General features: G+C 47.9%; 8 protein-coding genes across 8 annotated transcripts; 1 reads left to right on the forward strand and 7 right to left on the reverse strand.

The window, feature by feature from the left end:
- Positions 1-284: 284 nt before the first annotated feature.
- On the reverse strand, positions 285-1,019 carry FSUBG_7821 (uncharacterized protein; the record flags this gene model as incomplete). The annotated part of the gene is made up of 1 exon (XM_036686165.1): positions 285-1,019. One exon carries the CDS (start codon positions 1,017-1,019, stop codon positions 285-287), a length of 735 nt encoding a protein of 244 aa, XP_036536611.1.
- A 1,598-nt stretch (positions 1,020-2,617) lies between these two features.
- FSUBG_7822 (idi-3 precursor) lies at positions 2,618-3,175 on the forward strand (the record flags this gene model as incomplete). The annotated part of the gene is made up of 1 exon (XM_036686166.1): positions 2,618-3,175. One exon carries the CDS (start codon positions 2,618-2,620, stop codon positions 3,173-3,175), a length of 558 nt encoding a protein of 185 aa, XP_036536612.1.
- A 910-nt stretch (positions 3,176-4,085) lies between these two features.
- On the reverse strand, positions 4,086-5,360 carry FSUBG_7823 (uncharacterized protein; the record flags this gene model as incomplete). The annotated part of the gene is made up of 3 exons (XM_036686167.1): positions 4,086-4,771; positions 4,824-5,116; positions 5,203-5,360. The coding sequence occupies 3 exons, from the start codon at positions 5,358-5,360 to the stop codon at positions 4,086-4,088; spliced, it is 1,137 nt and encodes a 378-aa protein (XP_036536613.1).
- Positions 5,361-6,208: 848 nt separating this feature from the next.
- Positions 6,209-8,177, reverse strand: FSUBG_7824 (uncharacterized protein; the record flags this gene model as incomplete). Its single annotated transcript, XM_036686168.1, has 2 exons — positions 6,209-8,004; positions 8,051-8,177. 2 exons carry the CDS (start codon positions 8,175-8,177, stop codon positions 6,209-6,211), a joined length of 1,923 nt encoding a protein of 640 aa, XP_036536614.1.
- Positions 8,178-9,573: 1,396 nt separating this feature from the next.
- On the reverse strand, positions 9,574-10,591 carry FSUBG_7825 (alpha-n-arabinofuranosidase 2; the record flags this gene model as incomplete). Its single annotated transcript, XM_036686169.1, has 2 exons — positions 9,574-10,196; positions 10,243-10,591. 2 exons carry the CDS (start codon positions 10,589-10,591, stop codon positions 9,574-9,576), a joined length of 972 nt encoding a protein of 323 aa, XP_036536615.1.
- A 653-nt stretch (positions 10,592-11,244) lies between these two features.
- FSUBG_7826 (uncharacterized protein) lies at positions 11,245-11,985 on the reverse strand (the record flags this gene model as incomplete). Its single annotated transcript, XM_036686170.1, has 1 exon — positions 11,245-11,985. The coding sequence occupies one exon, from the start codon at positions 11,983-11,985 to the stop codon at positions 11,245-11,247; it is 741 nt and encodes a 246-aa protein (XP_036536616.1).
- A 1,018-nt stretch (positions 11,986-13,003) lies between these two features.
- On the reverse strand, positions 13,004-13,891 carry FSUBG_7827 (uncharacterized protein; the record flags this gene model as incomplete). Its single annotated transcript, XM_036686171.1, has 2 exons — positions 13,004-13,434; positions 13,483-13,891. The coding sequence occupies 2 exons, from the start codon at positions 13,889-13,891 to the stop codon at positions 13,004-13,006; spliced, it is 840 nt and encodes a 279-aa protein (XP_036536617.1).
- Positions 13,892-14,911: 1,020 nt separating this feature from the next.
- On the reverse strand, positions 14,912-15,756 carry FSUBG_7828 (uncharacterized protein; the record flags this gene model as incomplete). Its single annotated transcript, XM_036686172.1, has 2 exons — positions 14,912-15,348; positions 15,399-15,756. 2 exons carry the CDS (start codon positions 15,754-15,756, stop codon positions 14,912-14,914), a joined length of 795 nt encoding a protein of 264 aa, XP_036536618.1.
- Positions 15,757-15,852: the final 96 nt, after the last annotated feature.

The raw sequence follows: 15,852 nt of genomic DNA on the forward strand, positions 1-15,852 counted from the left end.
TTGGATAATATGTTCCAGGCTGACTGTTATTTACAGTGATTTTATTTACCACTTTGGAATCGAATGCTGTATTCCTTTCTATATCTAAACCAAGTAGATATAAATGCCCGCAGTATTCACGCCCATGCCATGTCCAGGACGGTGTTCTACATGTCCTTCAAATGGTTCAGGGATATGGTTTACGGTCAAGGATACTTGACTTCAATGATCTTTAAATTTTACTCTCCGTTGTTCAATACCACAAGGTAGACGTTATACAGCAGAACATATGTTCAATACATACACTATGCTTTCTCAAGCCCAGTATCTATCCCCGAAGTCACTTCCAACTCCTTAATACTCTTGCCGTCTCCATTTCCCATTGGTTTCTTGGGCGCTGCCTCCTTGTCCAACGGCCCAGTTCTTGCAAAGATAGCACCACCAAGATTTAAGAAGTTGGTCGTGCGAAGGATCATCTGATAACACAATGTCATGCCAGTTACCAGGATCTCTTCTCTTGCCGCAGGATCATTAGCCTTGGGTCCTAGAAACTCGATACACCCGATATTGTTGAGAGACCAGCAGTTAGCAGAGAACTTGGCCACTGCAGACTGTTGCTCATCGAGACAGATAAAGTCCCATGTCTTGAAGCTACTAGCACTGGCCCATGTCATGGCAGCGGGTGTTCCGTCAGGATTGTTGGAGTAGTTGTATGAGAGGTGGGTGTATGATGTCATGAAGCGCTTTAGTGCTTTGATAGTGCCTTTTTGGCCGTGGAGCTCGTAGGTTGCATGGATTGTGACGGGATGGAGTGTACCAGTGCCGATTACAGCTTTAGGGTCCTCGTAGGGATGGAAGACGAGGGCGGTGCATTTGAAGGCATGATAGTCGACGATGTACTTGGGTGTTGAGGTGTTTGTCTGAGGGTTTTTTTCTGAGACTAAAGCCTTCATCTTGTTCCACTTGAAGTCGACTTCAAAGACAGTGTTGGCAGGCTGCATGTTGTTGTTTGCTGGGAGCTGGTCGTAGGACTTGCTCATTTTGACTCGATTTTATAATGTAAGATGGGTATTTATTGTGAATGAATTGCTTTGGCTAATTTCTAGATTATCAAGGGATCTTGGACATTTATATATTGATCTTGGCGGAATGTGAACATGAATGTTGGCTTGTCAGCGTAACATCGGAACAGGTGAAGACCCGCCGATCTGTTATCTTGCTAACCTCATTCGGCCTCATGGAGCGCTCCGATCGACATCATCGGTGGCAATTAATCCGCCTCCGTGCGCTAACTGCGCCTTGTTGGGCTGAACGGCAGGTCTCTTGGTCCTGAGTGTGATAAAGCGATAATAGATAAGAGATAAGAAGTCGTTATCAGTGATGTCATCCAACTCCGTCAATCTGCTATCGATAAGAGAATACCACTACCCTACAGAGTACAGATCTTCTCTAAGGTACTCTTAAATAACTAAAAAGAAATCCTACATTACTATTGCCAGACTCTACTTATTATAAATCTTGATTTATATATTAATAGTTAATAGATGAATACTGTAGAATATAAAATAGATTTATTACATATAAATAAAGACAGTGGCATTGGCTGCACTCAATAGTATAGCTTAGTTCCCTTTTGCACGCTTCTTGGTTCTAGACTCTATCCCAGCATCGGATAGATGGCGATAAGTACTATCAACAAACATCGCGAGCCGCCCTGCTACTAAATCTCTTGTCAAGTAGTTTTACGAAAAGATGAAGTGACCACAGCAACATGCACCTACTAATGTGAGACGTTTGCGCTGGAACAGACTGCTTCTGCCGAAAATAGATATCACCCTACCAAGTTCACAGCCTCCCAATGCTGCTACCCAGAGATCAGAGTTTGTCGCTTCCTTCACTCATTGCAGCCAACAACAAGACCAAAGTTCTTTTCGAGTCCTGGACTCAATAATTCATGACCATAACAGCCGAGTTTAAGACATTTTCAAGCTTCTCTCCGCAGCTGAGCGGAATACCGACGCCTTCTTCAACACCATTGGAGCTGTCAAAGACCAAGGCGTAGGGCTGATCTTGGCATTGAGGCCAAGCCAACAATCTCCTCCGCAGGTTTTCCAAAAATGGCGAACCTCTTCCCCACTCCCGCAGGTCATTCATCAATAAATGCAAGCCATAGCTCTCAGCTCCGAGTTGAAGCTCCGTCAAAGACCGGACCACGTGCCACTTTCGCCATACCATTCTGAACGCTGATTGGTCTGGCGCACGCCAAAATGTCATCGTGCCGTGATGTTTGGACGCCTCGAGGGAGGAGAGGCTTGTGGAGGGAAAGGCTGAGCAGGGAGACTGGGCTGTATTGATTAAGCTTATTCTCTTTTAGGTGTTGCTAGACTGCCAGGGATGCTATTTCGAGGGTCTGTTAGGCTGATTGAGTTTGTCGCGAGGCAGAGCAGGAAGTGCTGTGTATTGTAAGTGTGATGAGCTGAAGATTGATGCATGAAGCCATCGTGTATAAGAAGAGGTAGTCTGTCCTCGTCAATTGAGTGTTCTCATCATCTCAAACACACTCTCAATCCAGACATCTAAACAACTACTACATCTATTCTTCCAAGGTTCCATCATCAATTCTATCTTCATCTTCAAAATGCTTGCTCAAACCATCTTCTCCATCCTCGCCATCGCCAGTGCTGGCCTTGCTGCTCCCCTTGAGGCCCGCAACGACGATTACTTCACCCCAGCTGAAATCCACACCTACAACATCAACAACGGTGCAATCTACGATACAGACGAAGGCCGCGTTACAAAGGCACCTGGCAACGGTGGCAATGATATCACAACCCTCCTCACATTCAAGTACCCCGAAGCCGCGAGAGGCAAGAAATGCCAATTTGCTTTCTACCTCGCTCCCGGGGAGAACGTCATTGGTAGCAAGAAGCTTGATCTCTTCTCTAGCCTTGCACCCGCTCCTGGACCTCGTGCCGGCTGGGGTCCCGGTAACCAGCGCAATGTGCACTTGGGACGCATGGATGTCAAGGTTGGAGGTTTCGCGACCTGGGAGGCTACTTATGGCCCTTACATGACCCAGAAGACGGATTGCAAGAAGCCTGGTACTGTTGAGGGGCTTGAGCTTGTTGGTGTCTACGATCTTGATGCCATCTACTGGAACCCGGCTAAGTCTGGTCCTCGTATTGTTATCAGCTAGAGCGGTGGAGGCGCTAGTCTTTGTGGGTGCTTCAGTTCGTCTGTATATATTCTTTAACGCTAGACGGTAGCGCGTATGTTTTTGTTTTGGGTTTTTGAGTTATTTTAAGATTGGAACTTTGTATGCAAATCACAATATCAGTACACTTCTCTTATGATTACCCAAATGCGCTTTTACTTTGCTATACGACAACGGCAGCAAACCACCAGAAATAGCAATCGCCGAATCAGGTGATGTTGCCCAGCCGGTAACCGAGCTGCAGTCATCCTTCGTCCTTCCGGAGGAATATGACCCTTTTCTCACCCTTTTCTGACACCGCCCTGACTCGTAATCATCGTCGTAATCACTTACAGCATCCCAATCCTATAAACCCTTTCAACTCATTGAATATCACTTGGCACTGTTTGATCTCATCTATCCGTACCAATACAAACCAACCTTTCTCCACAGAACTCAGCGCTCGCGTGCCCACAATATGATCTGACGCAGGGACAAGGACAAGGGGCTGTCGTACAAAACGGTCAGACACTTCAGAGCGGAAATACTGCCGGCTAAGTGGAGAATCATGGCGTTTCGGCCCGTGTAAACTCGCAGTCAGAGGCTTTGATTTGCTAACGCCTGGTTCCCAATCTCATCATGTCAGCGGCATTGCTTCCCAGGAAAGCATGCGACAGGGGGGTTGATTGGACACGTCTTACGAGGTGTAACGTTAACTCAGGGACGATTTTACGGTTTGACCTCACAGATGAAGGCTTGTCTTTGCCCTCCTGGGCTGAAGCTGGAGAACGCAATCGTCATGATATGACCCCTGGTTATGCATTTATCGTCCGTCACTGCTGAAGAATCGGGAGATTTATGAAAACGTTTCTCGTATTAAAAGTATATATGTCTATATGCATGCAACTTACGCTTAAATGACTACATGACTGAGCGGGTACGTATGACGACTCGCATCTAAGAAGTTGTCTTGTATCTCATTGTGAAATCCCGCGTGTAACCGACTGATAAAAGCCTCGAGGACTATTCGTTGGAGATCCTTCGCAGGGTCCTCCTTGCGGAACCAATGGTGACGGATGAAGACTCCGCCACAAGTCTTATCTCCAATATACGGAGCGCCATTCCCGTCCATGCATGGTATAGTGCCAATGTCTTGGGGCTGGTCATAGCTGTATCGTACGTAATTGGAGAAGGCGGCTTGCTCGTGTGCCCAGTCGTTTGCCCATCGTGCACAGCCCTTGAACTTCTTCTCGCTTGGACAATGCTCCCAATCGTCAAAGAGCTCTTGTGTTCGGTTGCTCTGCTGGGCGATGATGAAGCCCGTGTTCTGCGAGACCTTGCCCTTTTCATCTTTGTTTCGATCAGAATCGCCAGGATCGTTTGCTAGCGCAATAAGAGTCTGGTCCGTGATATTCCATCGCTTCATCAACCATTCCAAAGGAACCTGGGGGTACATGAATTCGGCGTCGGCGTCGATGAAAACGACGAAATCGTGGGACTTGAGCGCTTCTCGGATCACTGGGACCTTAACCCATGTCTGATGTCGCTCAGGATAATCGGGGGCTCGGACAAATTTATAATCATAGCCATGAATCATCGCTGAAGCTTGTTAGCCGAGCATTCTTCTCCCCGCAGCGGAACAAGATCATACCATAGAGATAATGGTTCATAATTCCACCAGTTCGTCCCTTCATTTGCTTGTAGTCCAGCGCCGAGTCATTCAGCATCGCGCCGGGTCCCTTGTCCAATCGAGTGTCAACGTCCAAAATGAGGAGCTTCTTCCCCAATGGCTTCGACCAGTTCTTGTTCTCCTTGGGCACCTCGTAATGGTACCCCTCATCTGTGTAAAAGCTTGTCGCATTGATGTCGAGAAGAAAAGGCTTCCATAGATCATGCATTAAATCCGACGTGTGCGATGCGAGCTTCACTTGATGCGGGTTTGACCTGCGCGTTGTTCTGCAAGCGAATTGTTTTGTTAGCGACATTTCGCTGGAATGCTGAGTGACATTGTTGCCACAGGCGCGACATACCGATACGACAGAACGCTGCGAGGTTCAAAATAAAAACCCCAAGTATGGGTTACCAGTCCAAAGATTACCAGAATGCCCATGGCCAGGAGGACGCCCTTCTGCCTGCTTGCCCGCGGTAGCAGCAGCTTGGCCATATGTGTGAGGTTTGCGGTCTTCATCTTGGCGACGAAATTGCGATTCGTACGTGTCACCTCGCTTGGAAATAGAGAAAGGTCATTAGGTGGAGAAAAAAAAAAGAACACTTGGGCAATTCAGTTTTGACTTTGGTGGATGAAGGGGAAAACAAATTTAAGCCCTGGTTGAAGAACGCCTGATATGTTTAAAAAAGACACGACAAGACACGAGAGGAGGAAGAGGGAGGGAGGGAGGGAGGGGAGAGGAAGGGAGGGAGGGAGGGAGGGGAGAGGGAAATAAAAAAAAGGAGATCTAAGTTCAGCCCAAAACGCTTTTTTAGTAGTTTTTTACGAGGGAGTCAAATTACATTTATTCTCGTATTTCTGTTGGTCCCAAACAGACGGGAAAACCGGCAACGCTTAGGCCTGAAGGAGCAGAGTCTCGAAGCTTTCACGCGCCGACACAATGAGAAATCCCTGCAGACGAGGCGGGGCCCGCGGGCGTAGATTTATTGGATGCGTCGTACGGCGTTAGTGTCTGGACGTCACTAGTGAACAGCTAAGCCTTTTCCCATCCCAACGCCCGGGGTGATGTGATTCAAGCCTTTTCCTTCGAAGCTAGGGCGCCGTCAGGCCCAGGGCCCGTCTAGAGCCAAGTCCAGGGGGTGCCACTCCGTAAATAACGCTCGGTATCACCCGTGTCCTATCGGAACCGCTGTCGAGGGCATGTGCACCGCTTTTATGCGAAGCTCGAAGCGTGACTCAGCGAGATCGGCTCTGGCATTGACAGGATAAATTTGTTTAGTTTATCAGGGACCTGGACAATCCCTGTTTGCTACGGTTACCATATCTCGGCCCCGGCACTTGGAGCTGCTCAATCGAGGCTAGTCCCTTTATTCGTACAGCCTCCTCCTATTCAAGTGCACCCACTTTCTCGATTTTACGCTCCCTTCAATCATGCTCGTATCCTGCCCTTTGGCCGATGACACTGCCCTCACGGCTAAATAGCCAGTTTCATCTTCAGGGCGCACATCCACGAGCTCAAGCCTCATATTCTTTAAACATCTTGCTCTTTCAGGTCCGTCGAGATGTGATCCACCTGCCGGAAGCGGCACAAATGGATTGTCTCTGGTTAGAGTGCTAGCGAAACCGAGAATGTCCGGGCCTTGAATCAGAATCTCGATAACGAGGCCGCAAATGGCAAGAATTTGCAGCACCATCGTCGTGAATAGCAACAGACCGACCCAGACGCGTTGCGCGCTGTAAACATCAATCGTGGTTATTCTTGTACCCATGGTGGTGTTCATGAAGGAGTCTTTGTAGGTCTGGCCCGTCTCCAGACCGTTCATGTTATGCAACGGGATTGTGCCGTAGGAAACATTGGTATGGCCTCCAGGATTTAATCCAGCATCCCAATATGTGTTGAAAGCGGTCGTCATCCGCCTAGAAAACACATATGGAAACTTGGCGAGATCTTCTTTCGTCCATGGCAATTGACTGGTAAATTCATACGGATTTCCATCCTTCATTAGGTACATCTCCGATGGCGACGGCTGAACTCCGTCCTTGTCACCGGAAGCCTGCGCCCAGGCATACAGAGCATAACTCAACTCTTTGAGACGCAAATCGCTTCGCGTAACCGATGGCGGGAATAGAGAGCTTCCAGTCTGATTCTCAGTAGAAAGACGCCGCTGTTGTCGTGCTTCGCAGGTCGTCGCTGGGTCTCCTGGTCCGCAATGAATTGTTGTTTCGACCTTGACCTCGTGAGTGGCACACTTTACGACGTAGAGTTGAGAGCCGCGCATTTGCTTGACGTATATGAACTGATAGGGCGAGTTAATGTCATCCTCTTCCCCCTCTGCGTTGAACCACGACTGCGGCAGAATGTTGAAGGCTGAAAAGCTGGGGAATTTGTAGAACAAATCTACGATGTTGGTTTGATTCTGAGTCAACTTTCCTCGTAACGGGTCGAAACTGTCGACGAAATCGCAATCGACGTGGAAATATGAGGTTGGTATCGTAAAGTTGAACTTGGTTGGCTCGTTGGGCCTGACGAGGCCTTGAATCTTGATACCCAGCAACGAAGCATAAGAGGCCTTGCCTGAGACCATATCCGATTTGTTCACATCATAGAGATCATACGAGCCACCGTCAAGTCTGACCTGCGACAGCTGTGGAATTTTCGGCAACCCCCAAATATCCCTCGCCGATGCTTTCTGCTTCGAAGACGACAGCAAACTCGCAGCGTACGTTGCGCCAACGCTATGTCGGTAGTCAATCCATCTTGAGTGGGACACTTGATATGATGGATCAGCGTAGTAAACCGTTCCGTTCGAGATCAAGTCAAACTTTGCATCTTGCAGAAGTCTCGACGAGCTCTGTCCGCCCAAGGGCGAGAGAAGCCAAGAAGTGAGGATTATAATGCCAAGAACGGCATTTGTTCGTATTACGAAAATTCGCTCAATGGCCGTGGCTAAGTTTTGACTGCCGATCAACTGTTCTAGAACAGGGAGGTTTACACCGCCGCGGCTCTCAAAGCACCACCGGCCGAATACTCGGTAAAACCGTCCAACTAGTGCAGCAAATAAGATAGGGTATAGCGATGGACTCAGTACCGTTAGTTGCAAGACCGTTTTGCCGTAGTCGGAATGAGGTTGGTTATCAAGACGGATCGCTGTGATAGCCAGAGCTTTTCCTGGTTAGTTTCTCCCTTCAAATCAAGGGATGTGTCTTACCAATGAAACAGAGGGGCGTGAATGTGAGAAGAATGCTGAAAATCCAACCAAACACTGTTGGCGCGTTCCAGTGCTCTAACGTCTTTGGGCCGCCATGCCAGTCATCTCGTATTCTTGCGTATGGCATCGTCTCTTCCATCTCCGAATACGCGACGTCGTCTCTTGGGTCATGGGCCAGAAACGGTGCATGTGCAGTATCTGTTTGTTCATGTTTTTTCGGAGCTGAAGACGGCCTGGGCAATTATCAGCCTGATTTTCGCCAAGTATCGATCAATCGACTATACCAATAATGCCGTATAAGTCCCAGAACGAGCAGAGTTGCAACAAGAAAACCCGCACAGATCCCTATAACAGTCACAGGCCCAACTTCATGCTTACCACGATCCCAGTTAATATTCGAGAAATCAGGGGCCTCAAAAGTACTATTCACTTCTACTCCAGGCCTCAAATCCGGAGCTGTATCATTCTGCACGCGATACGGCTCAAGGAATAATTTTCGCCATCCTTCTAGCGCTGGTAACTGCGCCGGGATTAACTGGGTTTGCAGACATCCTTTGGAGCACGGATCAACACCACAGCATCCCAAAAAATGCGGCATTGACAAATCGCATCGATAGAAGGATGCATTATGAAGAGTGCCGCATTCAAGGCCGAATTTGTATGCTGTCCGCCCTGGACTGTAGCTCATCGGCCGTAGGTCTGTTTGCGGGCAGATTCCAGACCCGTCGGCGCATGGATCCGAGTCGCAGCATCCGACAAACTCTAAGTTAGCCGAAGGTTTCTTGCAGACGTAGAAGTTTCCTCCGCTGAAACATCTGATCATGTAGTAGTCCGTGATAGCGGTGTAGTTCACATCCATCTTGAGGGCTATCGCATAAAGCGCTTTGAATTACCGGATTATGCAGAAGAAATTGGAAGTAAAATGAGAAACACAGAAAGACTTCATGAGGGCAGAGCGCTATTATTAAATCATGCTGCTCTGACGGAAACGCCACAATGGCAGTAAAAGCTGGAGTCTAGACTGTTTTCATGCTCAGCCCCAGCCAGTCATCCATCGCTGATTGGAAGGTCATAGTTAAACACCAGTAAGCTTCACGCTATCGTTTTCAGCTCAAGCCACGTCAGAAAAAGACGACGGAAACTGTCACTGATGCCTTGTTGTGCTACGTCCGTTTTGAAACGGGATGCTGGCTCAATGTAGCCTCTTGCCGTGTCTCACTTGTGTCAGCATGCTCCGTCGCCATGGCCATTTAAGCATAATTGCTGGACTCAGAAGCCTGCAGATTAGACAGCTTCTATTTCCCCTGACAACAAAGGGAGGCCGCCCTGTCGCATGACTACTGAGACATTGGATCAAGACGCGTCATCGCATATCTGTTCACACGTATATAGAATGGAAGTCGTAATTTTTGTATTAATCCATTGGAGATTGCCTGGCTAGGACTTCGGGGTCGACAGTCCGACAGTTATGACGCAGTTTGTATTGATAAGAATAGTTACAAAGAAATTTCCACTGATAGCACCTATTTAGAAGGTTCAGCAAACTGGTGAGAGAAAGGCTGAACCGATCCAAAGTTCGGTGTGCCATCAGCATTCGCAGTCAGCGGCTGCGTCATAGCATATCTTGTATCGTCGCAAGCACCATTCTTGTTAGAAGTAGCATGGAAAGTGATGAACGTCTGCTTCCCATCAGGGCTCTGGAAGAAACTGTTATGACCAGTTCCGTAGCTTCCATTCGCGCTCTTGAGAACACACCCGTTGGACTTCTTCCACGCCGAGGCCTTGGCAGGATCAGTCTTTCCGTCCCACTCGAGCAGAGCGACACAGTAATCTGGGGTCCAGCAGTAGTTGGCTGAGTAGGAGATATAAGTCTTTCCGCCGAAGTACAAGGCGTTGGGTCCCTCTTGCACAGGAGTTCCGCTCTTTTCCCAGCTTTGGTCGGGCTGGGAGATGATGCTTAGAGCACCAACGGATAAGAAGTCGGAGCCCAGTTTACGGATGCATGTTGACTGGTATTGCACACCGGTCATACAAGAGTAGACGAAGTAGTTGCCGAACTGGTTGGTACGAAGGATGGTGCCGTCGATACCCCAGTCATCAGAGAGCTTGGCGCCGTAGGACCAGCTGTCCCAAGGACTAGCGCCACCTACTTTTGTTAGCTATATGTCGCTCAGACAATATGAAAGACTTACCCTTGATAACATGCGAGCGCTGGCCAGTGAGATCTTCGGACTTTCCAGCGGTATAGTAGATGTACCACTTTCCACCGAGATAGTGAAGCTCAGGAGCCCAGACGTTCGATGAGCGCGAAGGGTCAGAGTCGGTGTAGATGACCTTGGGAGTAGCAGTCTTGAGACCCTCGATAGTGGTAGCTCGGGAAAGCTGGAGATTTGTCCACTCTGTCGAGATGAGGTAGTAGTATCCTCCGGTGTAGGTAATCTGGGGATCACCACCGCCTGGGTTTCTGATGGGATTGGTATAAGCACAAGCTGAGCCAATGAGCCCAAGGGCCAAAGTAAAGATGTTATTCCAAGAAACCATGACTGCGAATTTGTGATTGAGGGAGCTGACGATACTGAAATCCCAAGATCAATGGGCTGCGATTGAACCTTTATACAAGCGTCGCTTATAAAGGTCTCGTTGCCAAACTGCCAGCTATCCGCGTATACCATCGGACTTTCGTAAAAGCCTGGGGAAACTTCCCATATCGTCCAAGTGCATTGATTTCATAAACAGCTGACTTCTCATTGCGGATGGCTCGCCGAGCATGACTGGGAAGTGGGATCTGGGGTTGCCGATCCATGACCGGGATGTCGATGCGGTCCAATCGTGTCACCGGAGGCTCGTCCCGCAATGCTTATTCACCAGCAAAACCTCGGGAGTTTAAGGTCCGCTTTCGATTTCGGGGTGGAGATGTTGCAATGCGCCCCAATAGAGGTGAGGATGCTTTTTAAGTCGATTTTATAGTTACGGATTCCCCGGATCGTGGATGCGGAGGAGATGGAAGAAAGGTTGTGATTTCCGACATTGGCGCAAAAATTCCTTCTCATCCGTGGCCACGCTAATAAGTGAGCTTGTGAAACTTTGGTCATCGCTATTATGTGAACGTCATATTCAAGACCGGGGTTTAGAAGCGGTTGAACGATAGTCACCGAGAGATTGACTTCAAAGACTTAATCTATCTTATGTAGGCATCAACCGTACGTCCTAAGGATGATATTTTCAGCCGATTCATCCGTGATACTTACCCAAGACCCTGATCTGTCCCTCTTTCGAAACCGGTCCTTCCACGCCCGGAACCTATGCCACCAACACGTCTTAACACTTGCTTGAAACCGAGCAACAGATTGTTCCAATTTCTCCCTGTGACGCCTGAGCTCTGTTATTTCAACCCCTTGTTCAGCAATCTTAGCCTTGTAATGGTTCTCCATGGCCTCTTTTGCAGCAAGTTCAGCTGTGACTTTCTCTTCGCTCGCATTGGCTTTCTTTGCTGTATCTTCCACGATGGCCAAGTACTGGTTAATTTTATGCTCAGAGGATCTGACTTGATTACCAAGATCATAGTTCTGCTCTTTGATCGATTGATAGTCATCAAGCTTCTTCTGCACGTCGACGATTTCTGCTTTCAGAGATTTGTTCTCCGTTTCTAACCTGTTGCGAGCGAGCAAATCGTTCATTGCCTGGCCTTGAAGCTGTTCCAGATTTCTTTTCGTGGCCGATAGTCTACCTTCTCCAACATTGTTACGATTTTCGCTTTCTTGGAGCTCTTGTTCTAGATTCATGATCTCTTCTTGCAACCCTTTGACGTCCCGCTTGAGCTGCTTCTGTGCCTTGGCATTTCTCCCTGTTTCTGTTTCAAGATCTCCTTGGAGCTTTGAAACAAACCGTTGCAATTTCACTGTCTGTTGAAAGAGTGTCGTGATTTCGTTTTGCATGGTAAGCTTCCGTTGCTCTACGGATATTACCTCTTTTACCACGCTTGTCCAAAGTCGCACGAATTTATATGCTTGGTTTGCATGATATGTCCCACAGAGGCATAAATCAGCTAGCTGGAACAGAGTTTGTTCGGTAACTAATTCCGGAGAGTTTCGTGACATCCGGCAGAGTAACGGAGCAATTGCTGAAAGGCGTGGTTGCTTGATGCTCATCGAACAGCGTGTCTTTCTTTTGGTGGTACCGATACATCTGTGATGACCAGAAATCTGCAACACATCTGCTGCATCCCAAATTGCTGAGGCCATCGTGACGTGAATAGAATGAAGTGGTTGAAAGGATTATCAGTACTTTCTGCAGGAATATGTATGTTACTGAAGTTGTGGTTGTGTTGTAGGCCGTAGGTTTAACTTCGGATTACTGAGCGAATTTCACAAAATGAAGAGGAAGAGCAGAGAGGAGAAAAACTGGGACACCAAGGGTGCAGAGCATTTTATTTTGGTGGAATCCTGAGTAGTTGATTTGCAGGGGGTGAACCAACATGCATATTTGCAATGGGGCGCAGCGCTCATGGGCCTTGTACCAGTTAGTACTGAACTCGGGTCTTGGACCCCGGCTGTACTGTTACAGCCTCCAGCTTTCACATATAAGTCTTTCAAGGTGTAACGTGCCCAAGTAATAAGTGAATAAGACACTTTATGAAGAATTGAGTGAGCGAAACTAGTTGTATCATTCTCTGACATTGTGTTTCTGGCGAAAATAGAGCAGTCTCATCCAAGTGCATTAATTAAAAAAATACCCGAGTTCTCCTCTCGGATGCTTCAGCGAATATGACCAGGAAGTGGGATTTGGAATTGACAATCTGTGACTGCAAAGAATGTAAGATACATATCTTGCTCGCTTCTATCAGTAAAAGTGTTGAAATATGAATCAATAACCAGACACAAGCAACGGCGAGTCAGTAATTCTCGATTCTATTTCTCCGACTGAACAGCAACATACGCGAGGATTCACTCAACCTTATAAAGGAAGCACAACCATACTCAGCACAAGTACCGCGTACCAGTAACTGAAAATTTGCTTGCTTGCCATAGCCCCTGGTGCTTTACTCTTTTGAGAGGCACTTTCTGACACCGCTGTCTCTGCAGAAGAAGTACTTCCTGTCTGCATGGTGCTCACACCTGACCCATACGCGCTGGCAGTCTTGTGAGGAGTAAGCGAGGCCGTTTCCTCCTTAGACGAGGAATCTTCCTTCAACCCTCCTGAGGCATTGCACTTCTCTTTGACGAGCTTGAGCTGCTTGTCCCAATAGTCACCTGCTGGATTGGTAGGCGTTGACCATGCCCAGGAATTTGACCTCATGTCGATTAGCGTGACGTAACAGGGATGGCAGAGCTCCTCGAGGGGCATTTCTTCATCATCTTCGAGTTCGGGGAATTCGTTCAAGGTTTCTAGAGAAAGTCAGTTAAACAGTCGTCACTGGGGAAAGGATTACCAACCGCCACAAAATCGACCTGTTTTCGGATCCTTTGCACATGTCTGATTCCAGCTACTCGACGTGACATTACCGCTGTATATGAAAAGGTTGGGTGGGTAATATTCGGACCCGAAATCTTCCTCAGCACATTCCTCGTTGAGTCTTTGATACCACGATTGGAACGAGTCGGAGCATTGTTTGTTGCAGATCGTCGGGGCCATCTCCATGTCTTCGTCTGTTTCGCCCCGAAATAAATCTGGATCGGTTAAATCCCTAAGGTATTCGTCGCAATCGACTTCAGCTGTCAATACCTGCTTGCAGGCTTGGCTGACCGAAGTTTCTAGACTATCAACGTCTTTTGGCTTCATCATCTGTAGTGCACTGGCATTCATGAAGAGGCCAAGCGCGACAACAAATTTGGTAATGGCCATCGTGAATATTGGGGGCACGGATATCGAGATGCGAGTGATACAATATCAGTAGCGAAGGTGATGGGTTCTAACTTATAATCCATTGAGGCAAGCCTCAAGTACAGGCCTACATAATTGGAGCCAGGAGACACTCCTGGTTGTAAGATAAATCATTGGTACTCCGTAATGATGGAATCAAACGGGCCTTTTTCAGGTGTACATATCGCCAAGACGGCCCAGTACGGGCTGCAAGGGACCGAATGTCATTGATTGGCAACCCCTGTCCCTGTCGAGAATCGGCCATGGCCCTTTAGTCATAGCAGGTACCGTGAGGCAACTGCAGATGTCGTTTTATTCTATACTCAATAGTAACCAAGAGCGGCTACTAAACCGTTATATGTAGCGACATCCATCATACCACAGCAGGCCCAGGAAAAATCCTACAGTCAAGAGCCGAGGCAAGTGAACTTTTCAATACGGCAAGCGAGTCAACAGAACCTGGCTAGCCTGTGGAGTTGTGGGACTCAAAAATCACGCTTAATACAAACCAACAACCAACATCACAATCAACCAACACAGCGTTACACGGGCCACGGAAAGAAGTCTCCTGAGATGAAAATTCAGTTCTCTTGTTTTTTGCCTGTATCCGGCTTGGCATATAACGTGTCACTGTATTTACAATATGCTAGGGGCATACAGAGTAGAGCCTGGCGGATCAACGTTATAGACAATGGTGGAGAAACATGCAGGGTCTAGTGAACCTCGCATGCTTGCCGCTTGACAATGAATCTCAGGTGGAGCAAAAGGCTGATCGCTTAATAATTGTTTGTCTGGAGGTACTTGAGGCAATTATTTTGGCCACCACTTCCCCTCCTCGTAAATGGGTCGAAAGTATGCCCCTTATCGAGACACTATACTGAATAAGGGTTGCATTTGAAGTGTTGCTACAGGTAGATATTAGGCTGTGAAAAAAACCGATGGATAAATATGGATTCATCTTCAACAGTATAGCTTCAATGGCTCTGATAGACATGAATAATCTCACTGCATAAAGAAGAGGTTCATCAACAAAAGAGGCATCAGAGCCCGAGACCCAAACAACTCTCCCTGTTCAAATTTCGCAGCAGAATTAGGCGTGGATGACACAGTAGGTACCGATGACATGGTCTGTACTGGGGTCCGAGTGGACGATTTAGACTCATCCTCGCTGCTGGCTGTTTGGGAAGATTTTGAGGCTTCTGCCGTAGTTGTTGCGCCAGATGGTTCACTCTTACTCGAAGTGGTCGCGGCAGTCTCGGTGGATGTTGAACTACCGCATTCCTTGCGCACGAGCTCAAGTTGCTCTTCGTGCCATTTGATGTTAAGGGCGTACTGTGAGGGTTTATACATCTCGAGACGCTTTACATAACAAGGATGGCAAAGCTCATCATGCGGGAGCTCCTCGTCTTCCCCGACATCAGTGAAATCTGCAATGATGTCTTGGTAACAGTCAGTATTATTCCTATGCTTAAGTCTGTCAGCTACTAACCATTGCAGTATCGTCCTGTCTTGGTGTCTTTTAGACATGTCGCATTCCAGCCTGTCCAAATACGAAGGCCACCTCGGGCTTTGTCTTCCCCACAGTCCTTGGAAACATTGGTGACCCAGTCCTGGAGTGATTGAGAGCAAACTTTGGTGCAGACCGCATCCGTCAAGGCTTCACTGTCAAGAGAGCCGTACCAGCCTCCGTTGAGAAAGCTGATTACCTCTCTATCGCAATCGATATCTGCTGACATGGCCTTAACGCAGGCTTTTGTCACATCGTTGTCAGTCCCAGACTCATAGAGACTGAAAGCATTGACGGACAAGGAGACTCCCAGAGTGATGAAAAGTTTAGAGGCAATCATGGTGAATGTTGCCAGGCTCTCAAAGAGGAATAGAATTTGGGACGAAAAGAGTGACGTGGTCAAGTACAAGAAAGAAGGAGGAGGTTCCGTGGTTTC

The sequence above is a fragment of the Fusarium subglutinans genome (assembly GCF_013396075.1).
Source record: "Fusarium subglutinans strain NRRL 66333 chromosome Unknown NRRL66333_c0000102, whole genome shotgun sequence".
In the NCBI taxonomy this organism is placed as follows: Eukaryota; Fungi; Ascomycota; class Sordariomycetes; order Hypocreales; family Nectriaceae; genus Fusarium; species Fusarium subglutinans.